Below are 26,119 nucleotides of genomic sequence, written 5' to 3' on the forward strand. Positions count from 1 at the left end.
GTTACATTTAAAGTCACCTAAATCCTCTGATTTTGAGGCTTAGTTTGAACTTCAGCATGTTGTCTTGTCCATGACTACATGCTTAAATGTACAGAGTTGCTGCCATGTGATTGGCTGATTAGATACTTATGTTAAAAATCAATCGAACAGATGTACCTAATAAAATGTCTGATTAGTGACTATCCTGGGATGCTGAAATACAAAGATAAGTAACAGCATTTAATGATAGTGGGGAGTATCATTTCATTTGAAAGGCTCCTGCAGCCACATTTCATCCGATCAATAGCTGTGCAAAGACAAATGAGATGTAGAAAATAAAAGGTAGAGGTGCAATATCTGAGTTCCTGACATCAGAGACTGCTCCCACCCTCCTCCCCCTGATGTCCCCTCATACTGATAATGGACATAATGCCATTCACAGATGTCTGACTCATGTTCGTACACACCATTTTAAATGCTCAGAAGGCAGCCCCTCTTGCTCCCATGTGATTGTGGTGTATTTCTGTCTTCCTCTCAGTCTCCCAGCGGAAACTTGTGCAAACATTTCAAACTGCAATCAGACCGACTGGGAGACAAATCCCAACAAGCAATGCTAAAAAAAAGTAAGTTAACTACTGGTCCAAGTTCTATAAAAGTAAAAAAAAAAAAAAGTAATCAATGGATAAATAAATAGAAATGAAAGTTTGTGTTCATGATACTTGTTTGATATATGTATATACTTTGTTTACTTTGAAACAGTTGCATAAAACATAAATTGCCAGTCCTTTGTATTTAAGGCTGCACAGATCTTGATATATGCATCTGTAAAGCATGCAGTTCCAGTTTATCTTCTCATTACATTAAGCAGTTTCATCAGCTCAGTCTCACGCTCTGTACTCTGCTGCCTCGCAGATGTCTGTCTCTAGAGACAGAGGAGGAGGGAAAGACTGGGGACACAGAAGAAAGAGCAATGATGGGTGGACGGCTATACAGGCAAAGGATGCATTAGATAAAAGTCTACTGAAAGCCAGTAATATTACTTGGAAAAAGCAGTCTTTGTTTAAATTAGATTATATGTGTAATATAGACAAAGCTGAAGAAAAGTCTGATAAGTATTTGAAAACCTCAGAGTCACCTTTTCCTTTTCAGATGTTGCCTGCAGGAACCATCACAGTGAATCATCTGCCACTATCTAACCCTATCCTCCCGATCCTCCTCCCTTACACCAAATGACTTCATGTCCTCTTTCTCTGTTTCCATAAATCTCCTCTTTGGTCTTCTTTTAAGCCTCCAGCCTGATACGTTTCAACTTCAGCATCCTTATATTAAACAGTCATTATTTTCAAGAAAGAATTGCATAAAATCTCTGACTGCTTTATGAGAACATTAGTGGACCTGCTTGTTTGTAAAATTATCCAGTTACACTACAAAAAAAGTCCCAACTAGAAAGGAGCTACAGTAAATATTACTTGAATTTGATATACAGAAAGAGTGTTAGAGAGCGACTGGGTGACATGCAGCAAAGGGCCCCAGGCCAGAACCTGGATCCAGGAGCATTATGGAGATATGTAGCCGTTGCATGAGGGCACCACTCAATCAGTTCTGCTAAAGTCAATCTGGAAAAAGTCATGGCATCAGAATAGACTTGTTGCCACTAAAAGACAAAAACATGTCACAAAACAATAAAGATTTTTTTTTCTGTGAGAAAATCCCAACTAGAAAGATGTCAAATATTCCTAAATTAAAATCATCTTGTACCAAGCAAAAGAATCTGACAATAGGGTAAGACAACTTTGTTTGATAGGATTTCTTAGAATTAGCATAATATTTTGCCACAAAAACAACTAAAATGGGCCTAAAGTGTAGACAGAAAATCTTAATGTCTAGACATGTTTCATATTAAAAGCACCACATGTTTAAAATAAAATTATATGAAATTAGACTTTTGATCTCTTGATAAAAAATGACACCCTAAAAGGTATAGTGTGTAGAAAGCACTGACTTCTAGTGGTAAAGATGGGCAAAGAAATGACTTTAAATGTCAAGGATGCAAGATTTATGCTCAATGTAGAAGAAGGATACGCAGATGGACGGACAGTTTCGTTCATCTCCTGCATCATTTACATGTGTAATTTGGTCAGTTTTCACGGAGCTTAGCTATCCATCGCTTGACGCAGAAGACGGAGCCATACCACCAGAAATCATAGGGTAGTGCTGAGCAGAACAGCTGACATGCGACTATTAAAAGAAACAAACCAAAGAAGAAGAAGAGGATCAGAAAGGGAGAAAAAAGTTAGCAGTACCCAGTAGTAGATGATTTGACTTAACAACTGTGGCAAAGCAAAAGACACAAGGCAGTATGTGGACGGCAACGTATTAAAACATTTGAAACGGACACCGCTTTTTACGTATGTAAGGGAGCATAAATAGGCTCATTAGGGAGCGCCACAGTGTGAAAATCTGCAAAAGTTCAGCAGCTTTGCTCTAAAAATTAGCATCAGAGCAAAGAAAAGAAGACAAGATCCTCTGCAGCATACATTGTCTTCGGAATCAAATCGGAAAGATTTCTAAATGTTCATTTACTTCCATAAGTCTCATTAGCAGGTCTCTATTGATAGCAAATATTTATATCAACAGTCAAATAAGAATATATCATATACATAAACAAGGAATAATAAACAAACTCAGAAAAAGATCTCAAAACAAACATTTTATGTCTACACGGCAATTAAGTTCATAAAGTAAATGCAATGTTTTTTTAGGATACATTTTACCATGAATTACCTGGGAAATGATAGGTATATTGTCACTGTATCCTGTAATGCAGAATCAACAGCAGTGTTTACTATCCATAGAGAAAACATGCTCTTAGCTAGTACATGATGGCATCTTCTGAATAAACTCACAAATCTTTTATGAGCTGACAGCAGCTTTCCTTACATTCATGTCCTCTGATTTGAGGTGCTTGCTATGAAAAACATGTTGACTTATATCCTGCTTGCAAAAACTGCAGCAGAACCTGAAATAAATATTAAAATATTTGACAGCATTAGAGCAGACAGATGGATGTGCTGGCCTGTCATGGACCTGCACAACAAAGCAGGACTGGTGGAGTAGTGAGGTATCATGAAGTTGGTTCACTTCTTACCAAGTTGTATCACCATGGCAACTTATCTCAAGAAGTTTGATAAATGTACCACTTCATGTCTGACTAATCAACTGTCTTAGAGAATGAAGAAAATAACAAAAAAATCAGTGTGTGGACACTGAAAGTCTGTCTATTCGTTTTTATATATAATAACTACACTATTCTAACTTAAAACAAGGATGTCCAATTCTGCTCCTCAGGGGCCTTTAGATGTTTCTTTGCTGATATAAACAAAATTAAATAAAATTGATCTCCTCAGCAGCCTGTTGTCAGGTTCTTCATCATCTACAGTAGAGAGAACTAAAAAACAGACTGATTTGTATATAATATTTTTCCTGATGCTTTCTTAAAGATCTGAAGCAAACATTATTTTATTCATTTGAAACACCATTTCCTCCTGAGGGTGTAACTTTTCAAACTCACCTAACTGCATCAAAAGATGTCTGCACGTTCAAACAAGGTGACTCAAAATCACTAAACAATAAAAACCCTTTATGTGACATAAGCCTGAATGGCAAAAGGTTTACCTACAGATTTCCAGTAATGCTGACTGACTTTAATTACTTTTGTTTAATAGTGTTCCATCTGACACATTAGAAAACTTTCTCTCATAATTCAGGGAATATACCCACAGAAAATTAATAATTAATAAAAAACTTAATTTACATTATCAGAACTAAATCATGTTTTAATGAGCTGTTGTCTGGAGTTATCAGTCAACTCAAGTGATCATGATCTGATATCCTTTATCAGATAATGTCAGTCATCTAATTTTTAGAAATCAAATTAAAACGCTTTCTATTTTTTTTTCTATTTTTATAGAATTTCTCTATTTGCACATGTGCAAAAACATGTCACTCCCATCTTTCCGATATCTGCTACAAAGATGGAATCCCAAATTAGGACACAAATGAAAAACATGATGCTGTTTAGCAGCAGGAAACTAGAGTGTAAAAACATTTAGCCCCCCACATTAGCAGCTAACGCTAAGACTGTGGGCGCCTCCACATTCAACAAAGCCCTGAAGTTTTAAAAATAACAACAAACAATGTCACTATGTGCTCTGAAAGAAATCTGATTAAAGACTGGAATATAAGGAATTGCATGTAAACGCCTTATCTGATAATCATCTGATTACTGCCAGTTATCAGATTTTAAACAGGCTTAGTTGTATGAAAGGTCAGACCCAGGAAGGGGCAGAGACAGCAGGAAGTAAAAAAAACAAAAGAAAAAATGGTGTTTACTGAAGCGATCCTTTCAAACTTAAAATCAAACTTAAAATCAATCCTCAATGGCTGTAGGTGTCTGGATGGGCAGGAATACAGAAAATCCAAGAATTTAAGTGAATTTTGCTGATTGGTTGTTGCTGAACAAAAATTTGACTGGAACTTCTGTGGCTAGTAACAATCCTTCTAAAACAGATGTTAATAGCTGTGTTTCCTTTACAGTTTTTCGCAAAATAAAATGGATATTTCTAAAATTTCGACAAAGTGAAATTGCAATTTGCAGCTGTTTCTATTGAATGGTTGTTAGCGCATTAACTGTTATTCTTTAAAATCTCACCTCGCAAGACTCCACTTCAAACAGGATGGAGATTTCTAATTCTTTGTTAAACTGCATGGCAGTTATATATTTTTTCTTTAATTATTTGTGAAAAGATTTCCGTCTCCTCCAGTGTCTACGCATACTGTGCCATCTTTACTTAAAATACACTGGTCACATTACCCCCTTCATCTCGCCAGTATGTGTAAATGCGGGAAAAGTGTTTGCATTACATTTTTGTGATATACTTCTATATCGACACATCTGAAAAACCACCTCATGAGAACATAAAAACATTTTAGCGATTTTTAGAAATGTAGGTGTTTCCATTACTTGTTCTTTATTGCGATATTTAGGTTTTTTTAATTCTAGGGGTAACGGAAATCCACCTTATGTAAGGTTTCACACAAAGAACAAGTAACTTGTGGAAACATTCAACATTATTTCTTAAAAATGAGACAAAAGATCTTGATTTGGCCGTGTCTTACCACTCTGGTAAGGCATCAGTCTGGTAATCTTGAGATTACTTTTCATCAGGAAGCGAAGCCAAGTCGATGCACATAAAGCTGCATAAAGCTGGATGTATACCGTGATGTTTGGTGTGTCACGCTGTGAGGGACCGAGCTGGTGAAGGACAAGGACACAGTTGGTTTTAAAAAGGAACAGGTTTTATTTACCCCAAAAAAAATACTCACGAACCATTTTAGGGTCCTTAAAAGAGGTCAAATGAACAAAACAAAAGTATAACAATAACTCAGAAAACTTTAAACTAACTGTTTAACATGAAACTCAAAGAAAACCAAACTAACACAAGAACCAAACTGACCTAACAAACATGAAACAGGGGAACTTAAATACTGGCTGATCAGACCAATCTAACACATGAGGGGTTAACAAATACTAACAAATACATTAAACAATAAGGAAGAAGCCTAAACAGTTAGTTCACTTATTACTTATCAAAAGGAATTACCAAAAATCAAACAAGAAATCAAAATCCAAACAACAAATCTAAATATTTAAAGATATGGAGGCAATTGATCTCCCCTCTGGAAGGAGCTGGCTTGGTCTAGGCCCATGGCACTTCCTGCTCCTTGGCTTCTACCGGTTGTGCTCACTTCTGCCCCCAAGCGTTCGTAAGATTCCCTCAGCACCATTAAGAGAAAAGAATATATGTTAAATACACAGAACTTAAACAGACTGAAAATACAATGGTGCTCTAATGTGCACACTAACAAAAGAGAACTAAAGCATTTCAACCTAATTTAAACCAAATATAAACAAAATAGTGTTAACTCAAACTAACATAACTGAAATGTGTTGGTGTAGTGGGGGTTACTGCCTTTAAATGTGTGGCTGTAGGTACGGCCATCACACATGCTCTATCACATACAACAAGTGCTGCACAGAGTTTGAGTTTTCTCTACACATCACAAATGAATCGTTTTGATGACTTAATTTTTGGTCTTCATGCAAAGGACATTCATTTGCATGAAAATGTACTACACAGCTGGACTCTTTGCTGAAAGTGCTGTCATCCACATCAACAAGTGAGACTCCCACTGCAAAACTGCAGGAAAACATTGTGCAAAATGCACGTCCATCTGATATGAATGTTTCTCCCTTTCAAAAAGGCAAAAGAGATGTAGGCTTATTTAATTACAGGCATGCATTCATTGTTTCTCTTTAAGCTGGCATGACTAAATATGTTTTTGTTTGCAGTCGGCCAAGTTAATCTCGTGGCACAATGAAATGCCTCCCACAGCTGGAAACTGTGTGTGGGCAGCTTTTGAAACAGAACAAAAGAAATGGAGAGGCACTTACCCTTAGACAAACACTGTGAGCCATACATAGAAACATGTGATTGTACCTGCATCTGCTCACTCATACACACAGACACACCAGGACATGCACATCAATTAACACAGGTAGAACAACTTCAGCTATTTCTTTATAAAGTCTCTCAGCAAAGGAAAGAAAACTGTGCATGCTGTCTCTTTTTATGTAGTGTGTGTGTGTGTAACTGAAGTGTTAAAAACAATGACTGCAGGCCACGTTCTTTTGTGTTTTGGGGAGAAGAAACAACATCAGATCAGAAGATGACAGCTTGAAATTATGTAGAGCAACAAAAAGAAAAGTCTAAATGGATTTTACCAAACCTTTCCTGGCTTTCATGGATTTTCTGTCAGTTTAGTAAATGGTCAAACTCCACTGAGAGAAGCAAAAGGTCAAACTCTGTAAAATCTGTATTGACAGCATTCTTGTAAGTTGGGATAGTTTTTGCTTCTCAGACATAACAGAACTTGTTTAAAAGATAAAAAAGGAAGATAAAGGAACTTGTTTCCTCCACAGTGCATTGTTTCATCTATGCATTCAATTTATTAACCTTTATTTACACAGGTAGTCCCACTGAGACATGCAGTCTCAATTACAGCAGAGACCAGTTTACCTGACTTAACATGCATGTCTTAATCTCAGCTTATCTTAACCCTCTGATGCATGAATTATTAAAAAAAACACTGCAACAATTTTTTCACATGCATTTTTATTTATTTTTTTTTACTTCTACAGACATATACAGTTATGCTTTTTTCTAATTTGGCTTTTTTTTAATTTTAGCTATTTAGCTGTTCTATAAAAGTATTTATAAAATTAAATCCTGTCATATTTATATATCTTTACCATTAAAACTGATACAGCTGTATCAGTTTCTTTCTGTTTATCACAAAGACAACTTAGTAATTACAATGAATGTGTAATTAAATTTTATGATATGTTTATTTATTCTGTAGTGAATGGCACTGTATTGGATGACTTTGCATAATTTGCAAATATGCCATCCTCTCCCATGCATATACTAGAAAACAGACTTTACATAGGTGCCCATGTAGTGGACACTATGCATCAAAGAATTTAAGTTGCATTATATGACTTTCTGACCTTAAAAATATGTTTGTTTGTTTTTTTTGTTGGTTTTTTGTTTTGTTTTGTTGTTGTTGTTTTTTTTTGTCTTGTTTTGATAGCACAGTGACATTTATTATGCAAATCTTTTTTTATTATGCACAGATCCATCAGTTCACAACTTTTCTTCTGCCCCAGAGCATCTTGTGACAGCTGCTTTTTGCTTCATGGCACCATATCAATTGCATGTAACTTGTTATCAATGCACTGGCTGTTTTAAATGTGCACCATCAGAAATAAAAAGTTACAAGACATTATCAGAGGAAGAGACAAACAGAAATAGAAAATAGTACAGGTGGAATGCAATATTGAGGCCAAATTAATCGTTGTTGGGGGCATGTTACTGATAAAATCTGCCAAAGTTCAGCAGTTGCCGCTGCTACGAGTTCGAGCTACTGTCAAGGCGAGGACCCGTCTATCTGCATCTGGAGGGAGGGACTGTGAGGTATTTATAATTTTCCATGATGTAGATAACGTCTCTGTCACAAAAAACATAACCTAGTTTTACCCAGTAGAGGGCGTTATGAGCCATTTTTTTTTTACCCACAAAATCCCGTTTTGAAAATAAACTAAAGAAAAATACAGATTTTATCAAAGGTATTTGTGATTTTTATCACAGTTAAGTAATACTGTGTTGTTTACAGGTAAAAAAAAAGAAGACATTTTTGGGTGCACTACCTCTTTAAAGAAGTAGAACAACTAGCCTTGCAAATAAAAAAAAAATAAATAAAACACAGATCCTGTGTCTTAAAACAAAAATTGCCATGCTTAGAGAAGTAGTGACGGATCACATTTTCCTTGCAGTGTGAGAACAGCTGCTTTTAAAATGGTTGTGGTGGATAACATTCACACTTTAGCTGTGAGGCACTTCCTGGATACTATACCACGCATGGAAATTCTTTTTGTGTGCTTGCTTGTTAGGTATTGGTCCCATAACATTACTATGCTTTCTTGTCCACATTTTGGTGTCTGGAAGACCAAAGAATTTTAATGTATGGCTGTCCATGGGAAGAGCCAAAGAGCAAAATTCTCAGCAAACACTCTGTCCATCCATACATTCATTTATCCATCCAATTTCTATGCCCGCTTATTCCAATGCAGGGTTGTGGACAAAAAACACTAGTAGGGCTTTAGAGAAGGTAAGAGGCCAAATGCTGCTGTCATTGAAAGACAGTTGGTATTAAGGTCTGTTATTTTAAAAATAATAATCACCTGAGTGGTATGCTAGGAGAAAATAAAAAGGTTAACGTTTGTTAAAGATGACTCCATTTAGACGTTTCCAATTAGTTTTCTGCTTGATAGAAAACCCAGAGGGAACAGCTTGAAGGTAACTTTTCACCTGAAGTTCAAAATGAGGAGGGAAAGGGGATTTAAGCGACTTTGAACATGGCACGGTTGTTAGTCTGAGTATTTCAGAAACTGCTTTCACACACAACCATCCCCAGGGTTACAGAGTTTCTGTAAAAGCACTTCCACATAATTATAACTGAAAAAAGGGCTTTATATCAGTGATAAATGAAATGTAAAAACAATGCATAAAGCAAATAATAAAACAATGAAATTCGACTAAAACATAAGTAAAAGACTAAGTTATACAATAACAGCCATAAAATAAATTCAAATCTATATCCAGGGCCAAAAGCTTATGAGGGGATTTGTAATGTTGCACTTATCTTCCAGGTGATTTATTTTATGTATATATTGTACAAATTAGGAAATGCTGATGTAATAATGATAAGCTTTGCACAAAACAAACCCCTAAGTTAAGAAAAAAAATAAACTCAAGCTTTTATAACACACTTGTACAAAATTTGTACATTTATATAGACATTGACTGTCTGAATTCACCTTAAAAGAAAATGAATTTTCCCTGTACTCCAATGCTGCAATCATCCATTCACATGGGGGATAACATGTCTCTATTTTTGTACATAAAGAATAAATTTGCCACACTGTTTCCATTTCATTTCCTCAAAAGATTGAATGAGGAAATGACTAAGAAGATGAGTCATATGATTTAAAAAAGGAGTGGGCCAGCCATCCTGACAGGTGAGCCTAAAGAGTTAGTGAAACAGAAGGCATTTATCTCCACTATTTTAGCTTTTGTAAGTGTGGAGTACAAAAATAAAATCTCCATTTATTCAGTTTGTGTGATTTTTTTTTTTAAAGACTTTTTGCTCCAAACTCCAACACTCCAAAAATATATGTTCAGGTTCACAGCTGCTAGCTTTTACATCGAGTAGTTTTATTTATTTTTTTTGTATAATCCCTCTTTAAATAATCTTCTACCAAATTCAAAATAATCTCCAGACTTACAAAGGTCCTGTCTGCAGCCAATTTATGTGATAAACGACCCATCCTTTAAGCTGATTAATCTCTTCTTTAACTTGGCTGGCAAGTGTGAACTCTACAGAGACACCATTTCTGCACTTCTCATTATTTTTACACTTCCTCGCCAAAGCTGCACAAGGGACTGAAAACATGTGCTTTAATATAATTGAAGATGCTTTGAGATGACTTGCTTTGGATTGTATTCAGACTCCACAAGCACTGTAGGCGTGATGGGACCAGAAAAAAATCCAGAAGAGTGGAGAAATATGATTTATAGCACTCACCCATCTTATTACCCGCTTGACGTTGTCAGCTGTCACAGCAGACCCAGGATAATGCAGTATGCTGTAGCCACAGGGCAAGTGAATGGTAAGATTGTGTATCCTCCAAAATCAAGTGCAGTGACTGTTGGTGTGTGTGTGTGTTTGTGTGTGCTGAAAGACATGTGCACTGTCTGCAAATCTCTTTAAGCCAAGTTAAATGTGTGAATGGCTGACAATTGTGAGACACAGTCAAATATTCTAGGTAATGCATGGGGAAGAGTGTGAGCAAAGACAGCCATTCTCATATATACCTTACCTTCAATTCCAGATTGGTAAAGGGTGGAGGAATAAAAATGCAGTGCATGTTCAGCAATTAAACAAGAGTTCATTTAGTTTAAATGTCATGATTGTAACAAAAGGTTAAGAAATAGTGTGTGACAAGCCCATGTCCATGTATTCATGTGCAAATTATTTATGTGCTCAGTATGCTAAACAGCCATATGAAAGCTGTTATATTCATTCATAATAAGTGATATTACACCTTTAAATTACACTGTACTTTTCAAATACTTAGAAAGTAGTGTTTAGGTGAAAAAAAAACAACATTTTTTGGATATTCTCTTTTAATATATCTTAAAAAAATGGATATACAATCTCAGAAAGAAAAGGTTGAGGAGCTAGAGAACAGGCTGTTGATCTTCTTCCTCTGGCCAAAAGATTAAGTTAAACAAAAGCAAAGACGTTTCTCAAAAACACCCTTGGAGGAAAGAACACCGGTAGCTGCCAAACTAAAGGACAAATGATGGCTTCTCCAACAACAAGTTTAGTTTAGAGAGTAAGTAAGGCTATGATCAAGTACATTGAGTCAGGCATAACATCAGTGGGGCGAACATTACCATGACGGTTAACTGTCGTGGCAATCATGCAGCATGGATTCATTTTAATAGACAGTTAAATTAGCTTTAGTTACACAATGAAAAGCTTTAAAACATCTGTATTCACGTTCGCTTTCTTTGTTTAACATACTGTTGGGTCCTTCATTTTGGCAGGGACCGGTGGTATTGGTTGTTTGATTATTTTTCATCAGGGAAAAAAAAAAAAGTCATGGGCCAGAATAAAAAAAAAAAAATGACATGAAGAAACCAGAACATGCTAAAATCATACAGTCTCCATTTCATACTGTAACTACCCACATGTGTGCACACTTACTCACACACTCCATAAGAACAGAATGTCAGTTTTTACATTCATACACACACACTTCCAACACAATCTTGATAAACGGCAACCTCAGTTAAACGCACCGCTTTTGCCTCATACAGTCATGTGAAATTGAAATTGGAGTGAGATGCAACTTGAACTCACTCAAGCACAGCGCTAGCAACTTTGAACTCCCCTCATCTTTTTTTCTGGGTAACACAAAGCAAAGCAACAGGCTGTGAAGAAGCCAGATGGCTTAAGCTTGCAACACTCTGACACACACAGAGAAAATAAACAATCAGTAGACAAAATTTGAAGTGGCAGACTTTAGGGAAGTCAGTTCGACATTATTTGGTTATCAACCGTGCAGCTGCTAAATGAGTTGACTAGCTAAAATGCACTGAAGTTAGCAAGTTATTCCAGTAGCAAACATGGTGACTTATTTTCCACAAATCTTGTCCAAAGCAAAAAAAAAAGCCACTAGCCTAAACTACTGTAGGTCACCTTAACAGTGTATGCAACTCAAGAATTTCACATACCTGGTAAAAGATGAAAGCTGCTTGCTAATTAACTAGCTAGCTAGCTTGTCTGCAAGCACCAGGCCTTACTAACTGGTTAGCTTGGTTTTTAACTGTCTTTGTGAGTCTCAGATTTAATTTTCGACATACCCCCATTCAGATACTGAATTCAACACACAACAAAACACTGCACATGTGAAGAAACTTCCCAAATATGTCATGACAGCATCACCAGAAGATGTAAGTCACTGCAGATATGACAATAAATTATTTTAGCATATGCTTAAAGTGCTAGAACCCCACCAGTGGTGTATGCCTTATATATTTTACTCTATTTACCTGGTCTGTGCAAATGAGAACAACTAAGTTCAGGAGTCATCAGCTGCTGTGCAACTGCTCTGACATGTCCATTGATATCTATGGCCCTTTACACCTTGCATTCACTTATGTCTTTGGTGATCCGGTCACAAGTAAAAGTCTCTAAGTACAGGTGTGAAAGACATATTGATGACACCCTAGGATTCCATTACTTTGACTACATTCATAGATGTCTGGGACACATGTTCACTTTTCTTTTTAACAAAGAAAACGTGTTTCCTAGGTCATGACAAAAGACCACCTACTCAGGTGACGCAGTACACATAATCCAGGGGTTTGATTAGGATTTTTTTGTCTTGTGAGTTCAGCCTGTGTGTTTGTACAACAAAAACCAAATGCACTGGTTGTATAACTCACAGGAAACCTCTGGTGTCCTGTTTATAGGTTCTGCAGCAACAGTGAACACTGCAGTTGTGAGTGTGAGTTTGGGTTCATCCTATGGAAACTACAAGTTGCCTGATATTTCTTGCATCAAATGTTTAGTGCCAACCGAGAACGGCTCCCAGCACCTCAGTATTCAATCAGAAGAAGTGAGGTCAAATATCACAAATATGTCTTTGTAGACATTTTGGTTTGTTTAGTCTTCTCTCATAATGTGCTTACATAACATAACCTACTGAAACTGACTAAATGAATGTATCCCAACCAGATGGGAGATGTTATACTGATGACATTACTCTGGTGACTGAATTTACTTCTTGATTTGGCAGAAATCTTTAGACTGAGGCCTTTGTACACATGAACACAGGTATTAAGACAGTTGCACATTTTTTATGTGATTGCATCTATTGTCCACATGCAAACAGCTTTGAGGCTTTGAACATTTACGATAAGATTGGAAAACTGCAGTTTAAAGCTTGGGATGTTATCTTCTTGGTTTACGTCACAATTAAGCACCAGTTCCCCCTTATTTTACATGGTAATGACTTAAACTTCACATAAATGTACAGCTACTTGCCAACTATATTAATGAAAGAAGTGTCTGAATGCACTTTGACACCTTCACTGCACGTTTAGACAAAACATCAGTCCAACGACACAGAACCTGATGCCGTCACAGGATAAGAACAGCAAGAAAATTTTCTGATATCCAGGACACAGCGGTTACCTGAATATTATAGGGCAGGATCAAGTAAATCCTGTCAAAAATAAAAAATATATTTATGTTATTACATGGACAGATTCTTTTGTAAACTGTGGCACATAAACATGATTTTTTTGAGGAAGAGAGAAGGAAAGAAACTCAGTCAGGAGAGTAAGATTCACTCACCATTGGTCGCTGTCATGTAGACCTTTTAATGCCAGGTGTATATATACGCACTGATAAGAGCTGTTGACTTGTGATCAGGTAACCAAAGATGCGTGTAGAGGTATGCAGACGTACATCTAAGAGCCAAAGATGATTAACACATCCAGTCGTTCTAAAGCAACATTAACACTAATTTAGAGTTGATTTTCTGTCAGCTGGTCTCTAATGACATCAATCTTGTGAGTTGCTAAATAATTCACTACATCCACCAACAAGCAGTTAACAGAACTTAAAAATTTGATCAATTAAGATCACACTTTAATTTTTTTATCAATTAAACCTGGAGGTTGAAGTGGTTAAATAGAAAAAGGTAAAATCCCATTACTATTTTTATGTTATGGATACAAAATTAAACCTTTATCGGTCAGACCTCACTGCACCTAAGTGCAGAACCAACGTGCCAATAAGATGAGGGAGCACTTCTTGGTTGCACTGCTTGAACAAAACTCTTCATCATCAACATAAAGAAGGTTAAGTGTGTGTTTGTGTGTATGAATAAAAACATTTAGACAAGTGAAGTGATAAAGAGAAGAGATGAGGCTGAGAACAGGTCATTTGGCTGTTGTTTTTCATGACAATATTTAGTCACTGGAGCTGAAAACGAATTTTGGGTGAGTGTTTTTGTGTGCACATGCAAGTAAAATGAAAAACAAAACAAGGTGATGTGGTCATTCACATGCTGTGTAATGGGGCTGCAGGCTTTTCCATCTTGTGTGCGCGTCATGTGTGCGTGCACACCTTTAACTACAGAGTGCAACAGCGTGCTTCCAGTGAGTTTAAGTTTGTGAACTCCCATGCACTTTCTCTCATCGACACCAACAATGCAGGCACTGGAACAGAGAACTGATAATAACAGATATCTCTTATGTATGAGCGGCTTCTTGTCTTTAATGAAACATCGCATCAGACTTCTTGTCGTTCGTTGCCATGGCTCCTTCCCGACAACCTCATAGCCACCTGGGTGAGGCGACGTTTAATAATCTCGCCACAACGGACAGACACTCAGCTGATAAGGAGAACTAAAGCATGATTTTCTTGTACGAGTCCTTCCTTCATCGCATTTTTTTTTATTAAATTTCATTCCTGCAATGTGTAGTTTATTGCAACTTGGTGAACAGGAAAAGGAGGCAGGGTTGTGGTGTCAGAGAGGAAGGGGGGAGTGGAAAGAGTCAAAGAGTCTGCTGCTGATTCACACATGTGGAGGAGTGGGCCAGATAAGCAGAGGCTAGGTAGAGCAGTTTGGTTGGTGCAGGCTGATGTCAGTGGCCAGTGCTGCTAATCATCTGGCGTAGTGCTTGATGTAATCCTGAACCTTATTCCGGAAGTCCTCCTGGGTGGGAAAGAGGGGAAGGTAAAAAGAGAGGCAAAGTGTTAGAAGACAAGCCAGTGGTAGCAAAACTACTGTAAAAGTATATGTAAAAAAGACCTAGTTATAAGGAAAATCAGCAAAGAATTAATCAAATATGCTGCAGCTCCATATTTAACATGATTATGCTTAAGCTACTGTAAAGTCAAAACTAAAGTGAGTGTGGCCAAATGCACCGGGGCCAGGCTACTCTGAAGTGATGTGACTCATATTGAGGTCACAGACTAATCAAATGTAAATGATGCCTTCTCCTCACTACCAACACAATGAAATAAAGACATTTTTCTAGTAAATCAGGTTACTTTCTATCCAGACATCAATATCGAAGTGATAAGTAGAAAACAGGTTTTCTAAGTGGGGGATGTAACTCCCCAGGGGGAGCTCCAAACACTTTCAAGGGAGGCTTGTGAATAAATACCACATTAATTATTGAATTTGTGAATGCAGAGGATGTGGCTGAAATAACAGCTCATGTTTGTTTTGATGCAGTATTTCTGGTTTTTCCAACATTCTCAGAATAAGAAATGAATAAAAGCTAAAGGTATAAACTGATTTTTAGATAATTTATGACATATTTAGGCATTTTGGTTGAATTACTAAGCATCTTTGGGATGAAATAACACACTCATGATCCCATTGGCATGCAGAAATTGAACAAAACTAAGTAAGTAATCCCCAAGAGGGGGTAAGAGGGCAGTCTTTGAAATGAACTGCGTCACGGGATGCAATGTTATAAACCTGCACTCGTTGGTCAAAACAGAAAAATATATATATATATATATATAAAAAAGCAATTGTAACTCCTTAAAGTCCTTCCACTGTACATGGATTTTTGGACATTATCTGCAACTGAGAATAGAGCTGATTTACTTGTATGGTATGGTGTTTGCTTGAAAGTTACTTCTAATACAGGAGTGTCAAACTCTGGTCCTCAAGAGCCGCTATCCTGCAAATTTTTTTGGTTGTTTCCCTGCTCCAACAATCCATTCTAATCAAACAGATCCAACGGCTTCTTGTCAACTTCTTCACAATGACCCACTGATTTAAGTCAGATGTGTTGGATCACGGAAACAGAACAAACCTGGAGGATAGAGGCCCTTGGGGATCTGCGTTTGACACCTGTACTCTTGTATTATGCGGTTTATATCTGATAGATGAAAACTAAAAACCATAGAGTTAACATTGTAATCAGTAGGGAAGTTTCCAGTAGGAAGGTTGGACTGCCTCATGTCTCCTTGACTTGACATTATTTTGTTAAATCCCCTCAAGTTGTCTGTACCATCTCCCCCTCATAGCTCATGATCTTAGATCACGCCCTTCTGGTGCTTGGCATCTCTTCATCTGCCCACCATCCATCTAGCCTGTCAGTTCTCTCATCCCATACCTCTTGGTGACATCTTCCCCAAGTGAGCTCTGTTCAACCTCTCTTCTCTGTCCTATTGTAACATTCCTCCGCTATGTCCGCTTTTCTAACCGTCTCATCTCTTTCTCCTGAACAGCTACAGCTGGATATGTTTTGGGGATATTATATTGGTTTGACTTGCTTGTATGTCAGGCAATATACAGCACATGGACACCATCATGAATTTAGTTCAAAGGCTGTGTGCTGTTAATCTGACCTACAACAGACCTCTTGTTATAGACCTTTCTCAGTTCTGCTTCTACTAGGAAAACCGAGATCAAGCTAAACAATACTGTGAGCAAAACGCTTTGTAAATCCTACAAACTGCTGTAATTGGAGCAGGTCAAACAACACAGCACAGACTTTTTTTTCTAGATTTAATGAGCACACGCACTGTGGATATGGTTTCAACATAGCAAGGTACCCTTAGTGATGTTCAAAACTGTATAAACCACTATGACCATGAAAGAACTGGGGCGAGTTCACATGGGGTGAGGTTTAACCATAATAACCCAGTAATAAAACACTCCTGGGGCTTTTTACAAGGAGTTCAGAGATTCTTTCTGTCCTGGATCTCATCAATTTCTGCTGGTGTCTACACTACAGGGGAGATTAGGCAAATTGAATCTGTTGATGTGTGAAAAACAGCATCGCTCTTTACAGCTTTATGAGTGCTGATTTGATATTACAAACAATAAAAAGTATTCCTTTGACACAACTTAAAGTTGAAAGACTAAACGACCCTTTAGAAATTTTACTGTGAATAGCTGGGATAGAAAAGGAAATAAAATTATAAAAATACTCAATCAGAAATGTTTAACTCTGTAAGACCCAGCATGTAAGTTCTGGGAAATCTAAAGAAAAAATACTACCTCTACATAATTATAGCTTTAATATCATAGCTATGATACAAACAGCATGAAACAGGCCGTGATATCTTGTGCTCTCATTCAATAATTATCCAGCTCAAAGAATAATTGTTGTAGAGTTACAAGAAAAAGGTAAACTACATGACTGGTTTTCGGGCACTGTTGTGCTTGCAAGTTAAGCTAGCTGCTAGCACCATTACCAATCTCTGTCGCTATGTTGTGACAAATATTGTCCTTCCATGTCCCCCTCTGACAAAGGGATCCTTCATTTGCATGATGAAGCATAAAAAGAACTATGAAAGGGGAGACAAAGAACTAAATATTCTTAGTGAAATAAATGGAGAGAAAATTCAGATGAAATTATACAAAAATTAGTGAATTGAAAACAATACATACAAATAAGGTTTGAGAAATAAATGGAGAAAAATGCAAAGAAAAAAGTACAGAAATAAAAGAATTAACATAAAAAAATAAATAATTATCAACTACATAAGTTAAACAGAATTAAAATCAAAGGTCAGTGACAGAGAAATTTTATATGTAATTAAAACTGTTTCTATTGGTATATAATTACTTTAATTATAATTCTTTCAGAATTAACCATTTATATCTACTTGCTGTAGGTCCACATACATTTTAGCTGGTGCATTTGTTCCACCATTTTAACTACGGTGTCTGAGTGGACAAATCACTGTGTGTGTAAAGTAAGAACCCTCTGATCTTTGAAACTGCAGTGCTGGCTTTGTTTGATAGTTGTTAGCGCACGTTTGGAATAATTAATGCCTTAAAAGGCACCCAGAAAAAACAGTACACATGTACACAACGTTAGTTACCTGTAGTGCAGTCATCGCTGCACCTCAGGCCACTGGATCCAATCACAGATGAAAACATGCTTATGTCTGGAAGAATTTTGGCCACTGACGGCCACTGTCCATTCACAATTGTAAACGCCAGTGTATTTAAAGTAACTACTATGCTCATTTTTACCACTAGATGTTAGTATTTCCTACACACTGTACCTTTAAAGTACATAAATAGATACAGCATTAACACAAAACTAAATACAATCAGCTGAAATGAAAGAAATTAAATAGAAAAGTTTTATAGACTTTCATTATAAATAAAAAAAAAAGTATTTTCAACATTTATTGGCAGTTTTTATTCACCGATTTAGCCACTGATATATTTTTATCTAACTTAATCCCAGCTATAATTACTTTGATGGAAAAAGCAAAGGAACGGAACTTCCAAAAGTCCATAATTCCTAAAGTCAATCACAATTGGTGAAGATTTTTAATAAACCTCTACACACTTAGGAAGGTTCTCATTGTTTATTAATCTGTGGAAATAACATTGATGCTGAATGAACTTTCCCCAAGAAGTTGTAAAACTTCAGAGGGTCCCAGCCATTGACATAAAACCCAGGCACTAAACAATGTACCAGGGGGAGATATTTTACCCTCTAAACACCTCCAGTCAGGTGGTGGTTCTTTCTGACATATTCAAAATGATGTTTGCTGCACCAAATTATGAAAGACTACACATATCCTTAATGTTTTATAAACAACATCATATACTGCCTGTAATGTCTGGTTCAAGCTGAATTGGTGAGAAGGATCTCTGCACTGGCAGCTGTGGTTAAAATAAACACAGTGGATAAAAAGAGCTTTCATCGTTAAAGCAAAGCAGCAATTCAGAGAAGTGGTACATTATTTCATGATTGTTTCCCAAAACTTGTATTTTTAAGCCTAAATAAAAATAAAAATCATTAAAAAACACCTCAGCACAGTCCTATAGGAGGAAACCACTTGGCCTGAACTTATGTGGATGTAGCTAAAGCGCACTTCCTAAGTCCCACTGTGGCTTTGCTGCACCATCTGTTCTCATCTCACTGAGATCTGCTCTTCAGACAGACCTACAACTCTGACACAGAAAAGCTTTGGAGGTGCAAGACTTAACAAATGCAGCCAACCACAGTCTGAGAGAAATGTTTTAGTGCTTCAAAACATGAGATGTGGGTTACTTTTGGTCAAAATACAGTTCAAGTCAACAGAGAAGGAGGTACTTCACCCATGTGTACAATTGTTTGATTGTTCCCCTAAACCCAAACTGGATTAGTTTATATTTGAACTATTTGTCAAGGATAAAGACATCTTTATTATCCCTTAGGGGCAATGTGGTTTGCAGCCAGCAATGATAAAGTACATAACATGAAACCAATAATAATAATCAAAACCTAAGAAAACAATAACACATAACACACACTGACACATATTACACTCAACTACAGTCATTTACAAGACTGATGACAGCAAGGATAAATGACTTCTTTAACTATTTTTCAACATAGCAGAATATATCTCTACACCATTTCACACCTCGGTGGATGGCATGGGTCAACTAAAAGGGATCTGGCCTTTTTTTAGAGACCTGACCACTTACAGGTTTGTTTAGAGCTTGTAAGGATGTTCCAGCAATTTTGGTGCACCACCGCACAGCATAAACCAAACTGCACAACTCGTACAAGGGGGTTGGGTAATTCATACTATCTCCTGAGTTGCTGCAAAACCTGCAGTGAGGAAGGGCTCGAAAGCCGTGAATTGCAGACACCTTAGTTTGACACAGAAACAGTCGAGTCCTTCCAAAGATGAGCGACCATATGCAACTCTAAAGATAACTGGAAGATCAAAATTTAAAAATGTTTGCCAGCTGCAAAGCATGGTGTTTCAGAACCTCCAATACCATCAGGAGAGCCACCTCATCTGGCTCCTCTCTATGTGGAGGAGCAGCAGATCTACTACAAGTCCTTCCTCGATGACTGAGCTCCTCACCCTGTCCTTAAAGGAGAGCCCAGTCACCCTGCAAAGGAAACTCATTAATAAATTAAGAGCATCGCCTTTTGACTCTGCTCCTTCTGCACCATGACAGACCGATGCAGAATCCACATTTCTGCCAACACTGCACCAATTCTGCTTTCAGTCTCCCTCTCCATTCTTCCTTCACTTGTGAATAAGACCGTGAGATACTTGAACTCCACATGGGGCAGGACCTCCTTCCCAAGACCAAGCAGATAATCATCCTTTCAAGCTGAGAACCATGGTCTAAGATTTGAAAGTGTTGATCCTCATCTCAGCCGCTTCACACTCAGGTGCAAATCGCTCCAACAAATGTTGGAAATCATGGCTTGATGACGTCAACAGAACCACATCATCTGCAAAAGGCAGAGAACCAATCCTACGTTCACCAAAACAGATCCCCATTGTACCTCGGCCATGCCTAAAAATTCTGTCCATAGAAGTTGATAACAGAATCAGTGACAAAGGGCAGCCTTGGCAGAGTTCAACCCTCACTGGAAACAAATCCATCTTACTGCCGGCAATGTTGACCAAGTTCTGGCACCGGTTGTACAGGACCTGCACAGTTTAAGGTACTCCAGGTGAATCATGTCCTCCCCTAGGGCCTTCCCACCGTGAAGCCTTTTAACTATCTCTGTGACCTAAGCCCTAAGTCACAAAGGTAGGGTAAGATAGGAGAGCCGAACTTTGAGACCCCGTACTCTACTACCTTATGGAAGAGGTGTCGGTGAGACTGAGCAGATCTTCAAAATATTCCCTTCACTGACCCACAACGTCCTGACTCGAGGTCAGACGCCCCACCATTCCCACTGTGTTGATGGCACACTGCTTCCCCCCTCCTGAGTTACCTGATGGTCAAACAGATTCTCCCTGAAACTGTCTGGAAGTCGTTCTCTATGGCTTCACCAAATTCTTCCCACGTCTGAGTTTTTGCTACAGCGACTGCTGAAGCCACACTCCGCTTAGCCTGCCAATACCCATTAGATGCCTCCAGAGACCCATAGGCCTTGTATAAACATTGAGTTTGTACAAATATAGATATACTGTTCATATGCAATATTCTTTTAGGCCTGACATATCTTTCGCTTTTGTCTTCCACTTTTCCATTTTAAACAATTTAAGAAACTATTGAACAGCATGATGATATGCCATGTTTTCAGCTAATAGCTTTTTCAGTATAACCTTCTAAATTTGAAATGCTTGTCAAACATAAAAGAGTATGGCTAGAGTCTTTGCAACAGGCTGCTAGTAACAAAAGTGTCATGGTACAATTTAAAATAGTTTTCTGTTGTCTGTTATACATAAACAACACTGCTTCAGTTATTGAGGGGCTTTTTAGGCTTGAATGATTCATAGGTCAGTGTTAAGTGGCTTTACAAACATAAAAAGACATTCCTCTGAAAAAAGTCGGGATAAGGATTGGGCTTATCCCTGACTAACATGAGTGAACAAGCAGCCAATGTCGAAAGAAAAACTTTGAAGGTAAATCCAATATTAAAGACCACATGATTACAACAAATTCTGGCTCTTAGAAAGAAAAATATGAAGAAATGAGAGATGATTAAAGACTGGTGGTGCTGTGCTATACTGTACCCTTCACTGACATCTATATAATGATTTATGCAGCAGTTCTGCTGGCTAGTTAGTCATGCATGCGTTGCTAAGACATCTGTATGGTCACTGGGGTACGTGTGAGAAACAGAGAACGTGAGAAAATACATCGGGAGAGAGGCTAAGAATGACATAAACAGTGAAAAAAACGAATGGGGTGTGTGTGTGTGTGGGGGTGGGGGGGGGGTGGGGGGGGGGGGGGGGGTGTGGAAATGAGGGAAAAGTTGTAAATGTTAGAAAACTTACCAGCTGTGATGACAACAGTTTGAGTGACTGTCCACAGGAATGGGGGAGTCAGCAGTTATGCTGCTGAGGGACTGATCTTCTATAAGAGCTATTTTAATAGTGAAAAAGCAGCACTGAGTGCAGCCTGATGGGGTTTGTTACAGACCAAGTGCACCTCTAAGTGAATCTGCTATTTTGGTTCATTACCGTGTGAGACTATGTAAAATGGTGCAGTGCAATATAGATCAGAGAGGGTGAGATGATGAACCATTACCCACTCAGCCAGTCACTCTGTTTGCCATGTACACTGGCTTAACAAGTAAAAAGACAACTAATAATAATGGTGTCCATAGATCCATGAACGACATCATCTTGTGCAAGTTTCCCATAATAATATTTCATGAACACATTACTCTTGTTTCTTCCTAATAAAAGTAATACAAGATATTTATAATATTAAAATGGGTGGTGCTTAGCAGTATAGATCATATGCAACCAGTGAAAGGAACAGAAGAAGTCACAATATATTTAATGGCCAGACAGACCAACGTAGACTACTGTGCTGCCTTTTTATGTCTCTTTCTTAGAATGAGTTCTATCACAACCTCTGCCACTAAAATTCTGTTTTGATTTTTTGAGGCCGGTACCGATTCCGATATTTGGCCGGAAAAAATCAGATTACCGATTAATTAGACGATTTAAAAAAATATATATATAAAGAATAAATGAACCTCATTTTTGGTTCATTTACGCTTACACCAACAAAAATGTTAAAGAATATTTACTTTTTCACAATATTTTGTCCTTTTATGTTTAACTTTATAACAGAAGAATTTCCTAAAAACAGGCAACAAAACATTAAATAACTGGGAAATTAAAATATATAACCTTAAAAAAGTCAGTCTATAAATGAGTTGTATAATTGAATTATGAATTAATTAAATATATCTTGTTTTGTACTTTTTGCTGATGCAAATTACAAGTAGGTTTAAGTACAGGTAGAAAAATACATGTAAGGTGTATGCCTTATTTAACCACCATGAGTGAAATTAGCAAAACATTATTTATGCAGCCATCTGATGTCCTTTAAAGTTAAATTACATTTTCTTTACGCCAATATTTTCTTTGTCATGTCCTCCCTGAGCCACCACCTTACCGTGGTGGAGGAGTTTGCATGTCCTGATAATCCTAGTGGCTACGTTGTTGGGGGCTTTATGCCCCTATTAGGGTCACCCATGGCAAACAGATGTCTAGGGGAGGGACCAGATGAAGCATGGCTCAAAACACCCCTATGATGTTGACAAAGCAAAAGCCAGGGTTTCCCTTGCCCGGGCGTGGGTGACCAGGGCCCCCCTCTGGAGCCAGGCCTGGAGGTTGGGCACGGAAGCGAGCGCCTGTTGGCCGGGCCTTTGCCCATGGGACTTGGTCGGGCTCAGCCCGAAAGGGTGACATAGGCCCCTCCCTCCCATGGGCTCACCACCTGCAGGAGGGGCCATAGGGGTCGGGTGCAGTGTGAGCTGGGCAGCTGCCAGGGGCGGAGACCCTGGCGGTCTGATCCTCGGCCTCAAAAGCTAGCTCTAGGGACGTGGAATGTCACCTCTCTGGCGGGGAAGGAGCCTGAGCTGGTGAGCGAGGTTGAGCGGTTCTGGCTAGATATAGTTGAACTCACCTCGACACACGGCTTGGGCTCTGGAACCACTGTCCTTGGGAGGGGCTGGACCCTCTTCTATTGTGGAGTTGTTCCCGGTGAGAGGCGCCAAGCAGATGTGGACATGCTCATTGCCCCCCGACTTGGCGCCTGTGTGTTGGGGTTTACCCCGGTGGACGAAAGGGTAGTCTCCCTCCGATTTCAGGTGGGGGGACAGGTCCTGACTGTTGTTTGTGCTTATGCACCAAACAGTAGTTCAGAGTACCCACCCTTTTTGGAATCCTTGGAGGGAGAGTTGGAGAGCACTCCTTCCAGGGACTCCCTTGTTCTGCTTCAATGCCCACATGGGCAATGACAGCGAAACCTGGAGGGGCATGACTGGGAGGAATGGCCCCCGATCTGAATCTGAGTGGTGTTTTGTTGTTGCACTTCTGTGCTTGTCATGGATTGTTCATAACGAACACCATATTCAGGCATAAGCGCCCACATGTGCACTTGGCACCAGGACACTCTAGGCCACAGTTCGATGATCGACTTTGTAGTCGTATCGTCGGACTTGCGGCTGCATGTCTTGGATAGTCGGGTGAAGACAGGGGCAGAGCTGTCAACTGATCACCACCTGGTGGTGAGTTGGCTCAGATGGTGGGGGCGGATGCCGGTCAAGCCAGGTAGACCCAAGCGTGTTGTGAGGATCTGCTGGGAACGGCTGGTGGAGTCCCCTGTCAGAAAGATCCCATCTCTGGCAGAGCTTCAACCATGTCCCGGGTGAGGCGGGGGACATTGAGTACGAGTGGGCGGTGTTCTGTGCCTCTATTGTTGAGGCGGTCAGCCGCAGCTGTGGCTGCAAGGTCGTCGGTGCCTGTTGTGGCGGTAACCCCCGAACTCGTTGGTGAACACCAGCAGTAAGAGATGACGTCAAGCTGAAGAAGGATATATATATGTGTATATATATATATATATATATATATATATATATATATATATATAAAACTTTGAAAGGGACAACTTAATTAGGTACCATAACATATCTAATAAGGTCAAGGACCAGTATATATCACCCACATCCACCACACAGTCACTTATGCTTCGTTTTTATTTTCTCCCTTGCAGTAGAAATCTGGCTGAGACTGCAGATTACTTTGACATTTATTGGACTGAATACTCCAAGTAAAGTAAGGAATTAATTAAAAAACTTTGCACGACAATAGCTTTGTCTTTTTGGCACAATTTCATGACCATAAAGCAACAAAAGATCCTCTTCTCCAGTGATCTGTACGGGCCCACAAATATTCACCGCCAACACTGAGAATGGTATGCAAATAAACGCCTGTGGATGCAAATGAGTGATTTAAGACCATGTAAAATGTAAAAACTGCAACAAAAAGTCACAGGATTTATCTGGTTAACGAAGTGCTCGGTAAAAACTGATGAGGCTAGGAGTGATGTGAGTAGAAAAGGAAAAAATGATAGCTGGCAAAAGAGATGGCAAAGGAAGCAGAAGTGTGTTCAAGCCAGTTTTCTTTACATTTAGGAAGTTTCACCTTGACAATTTTGTAAGTTTAGTAAAGACCCGTAAAGCTCTGTCATGCCCAGGTGTGGACATGACAAAGGAAGAGCTTTACCTAAAAAAGATGCAGACTCTATGTACAATAAAAAAGGGGTTTGTTTTGTTGTTTGTTTTTGTTGTATTGTTTATGTTTGTATAATAATTAAAGAATAATTTAAAAAAATCACAAGAAACCAGAAAACATTAAATGTTAAAAGTAGGCCATTTTACTATTGCACAAAATATATAAGCTCATTTTAATTTTTATGGCAGTAACATATGGCAACAAGCAAAGACATTTTCATTATCCAAATGTCTTAATATTAAAATAATAATAATAATAATAACAATAATAATAATCATAATAATAATAATAAATAAATAAATCAAGAATCTGAAGGCATCTCTGTATGCAAGGCACATGGCTAAAAATCAAAATCAGATATCTGTAATTTCCAGGCCGTTATGTGTCACTGCATTATAAACAGACATGAAAATGTCTGAAAAAATGGGCTCAGAAACACTTTTTCTGTAGTGTATTCTAGCAACTTTAAAACTAATAAGATAGGTAAGGTAAATGACTGGTCAGTTTACTATGCATTTTGACTCATGCACTACTGTATTTTTGTACTTAAAATAGATAATTGTTTAAACAGCATTTCAATCACTGACATGCCAACATGCAGCAAGACGTTAAGCTAAACAGTCAAGCTAAGAATGAAAGGTTTATAGGCAGGAAATCTGGTTATTGAAGCACTAAAGGTGCACGATGGAAGTCATTCTGCATATTGTGAATATTTCTCTCTCCTCACCATCTAGAAGCTGTGAGATTCTAATCCTGCTTTCTGTCTGTTCACCTGATGCTGATATTCATCACATATTGTTCCTTCTGTGTTTAAAAGGAAGCAACCTTCCCTTCCCTCATTTTCCCTCAGCCAGCTAAAAAAAACTTGTTTAGAGCTGCAAGT

General features: G+C 38.2%; 1 protein-coding gene across 2 annotated transcripts in view; it reads right to left on the reverse strand.

Moving 5' to 3' along the window:
- Positions 1-10,838: 10,838 nt before the first annotated feature.
- ube2f (ubiquitin-conjugating enzyme E2F (putative)) overlaps positions 10,839-26,119 on the reverse strand; it is a 67,880-nt gene continuing 52,599 nt past the window's right edge. For both annotated transcript variants that reach the window (XM_042002317.1, XM_042002316.1), the window contains one exon: positions 10,839-14,959. In XM_042002317.1, coding sequence (XP_041858251.1) covers positions 14,909-14,959 — 51 coding nt within the window. In that variant the 3' untranslated portion in view covers positions 10,839-14,908. The remainder of the gene's footprint in view (positions 14,960-26,119) is intronic.

The sequence above is a fragment of the Melanotaenia boesemani genome, chromosome 12 (assembly GCF_017639745.1).
Source record: "Melanotaenia boesemani isolate fMelBoe1 chromosome 12, fMelBoe1.pri, whole genome shotgun sequence".
NCBI lineage: Eukaryota > Metazoa > Chordata > Actinopteri > Atheriniformes > Melanotaeniidae > Melanotaenia > Melanotaenia boesemani.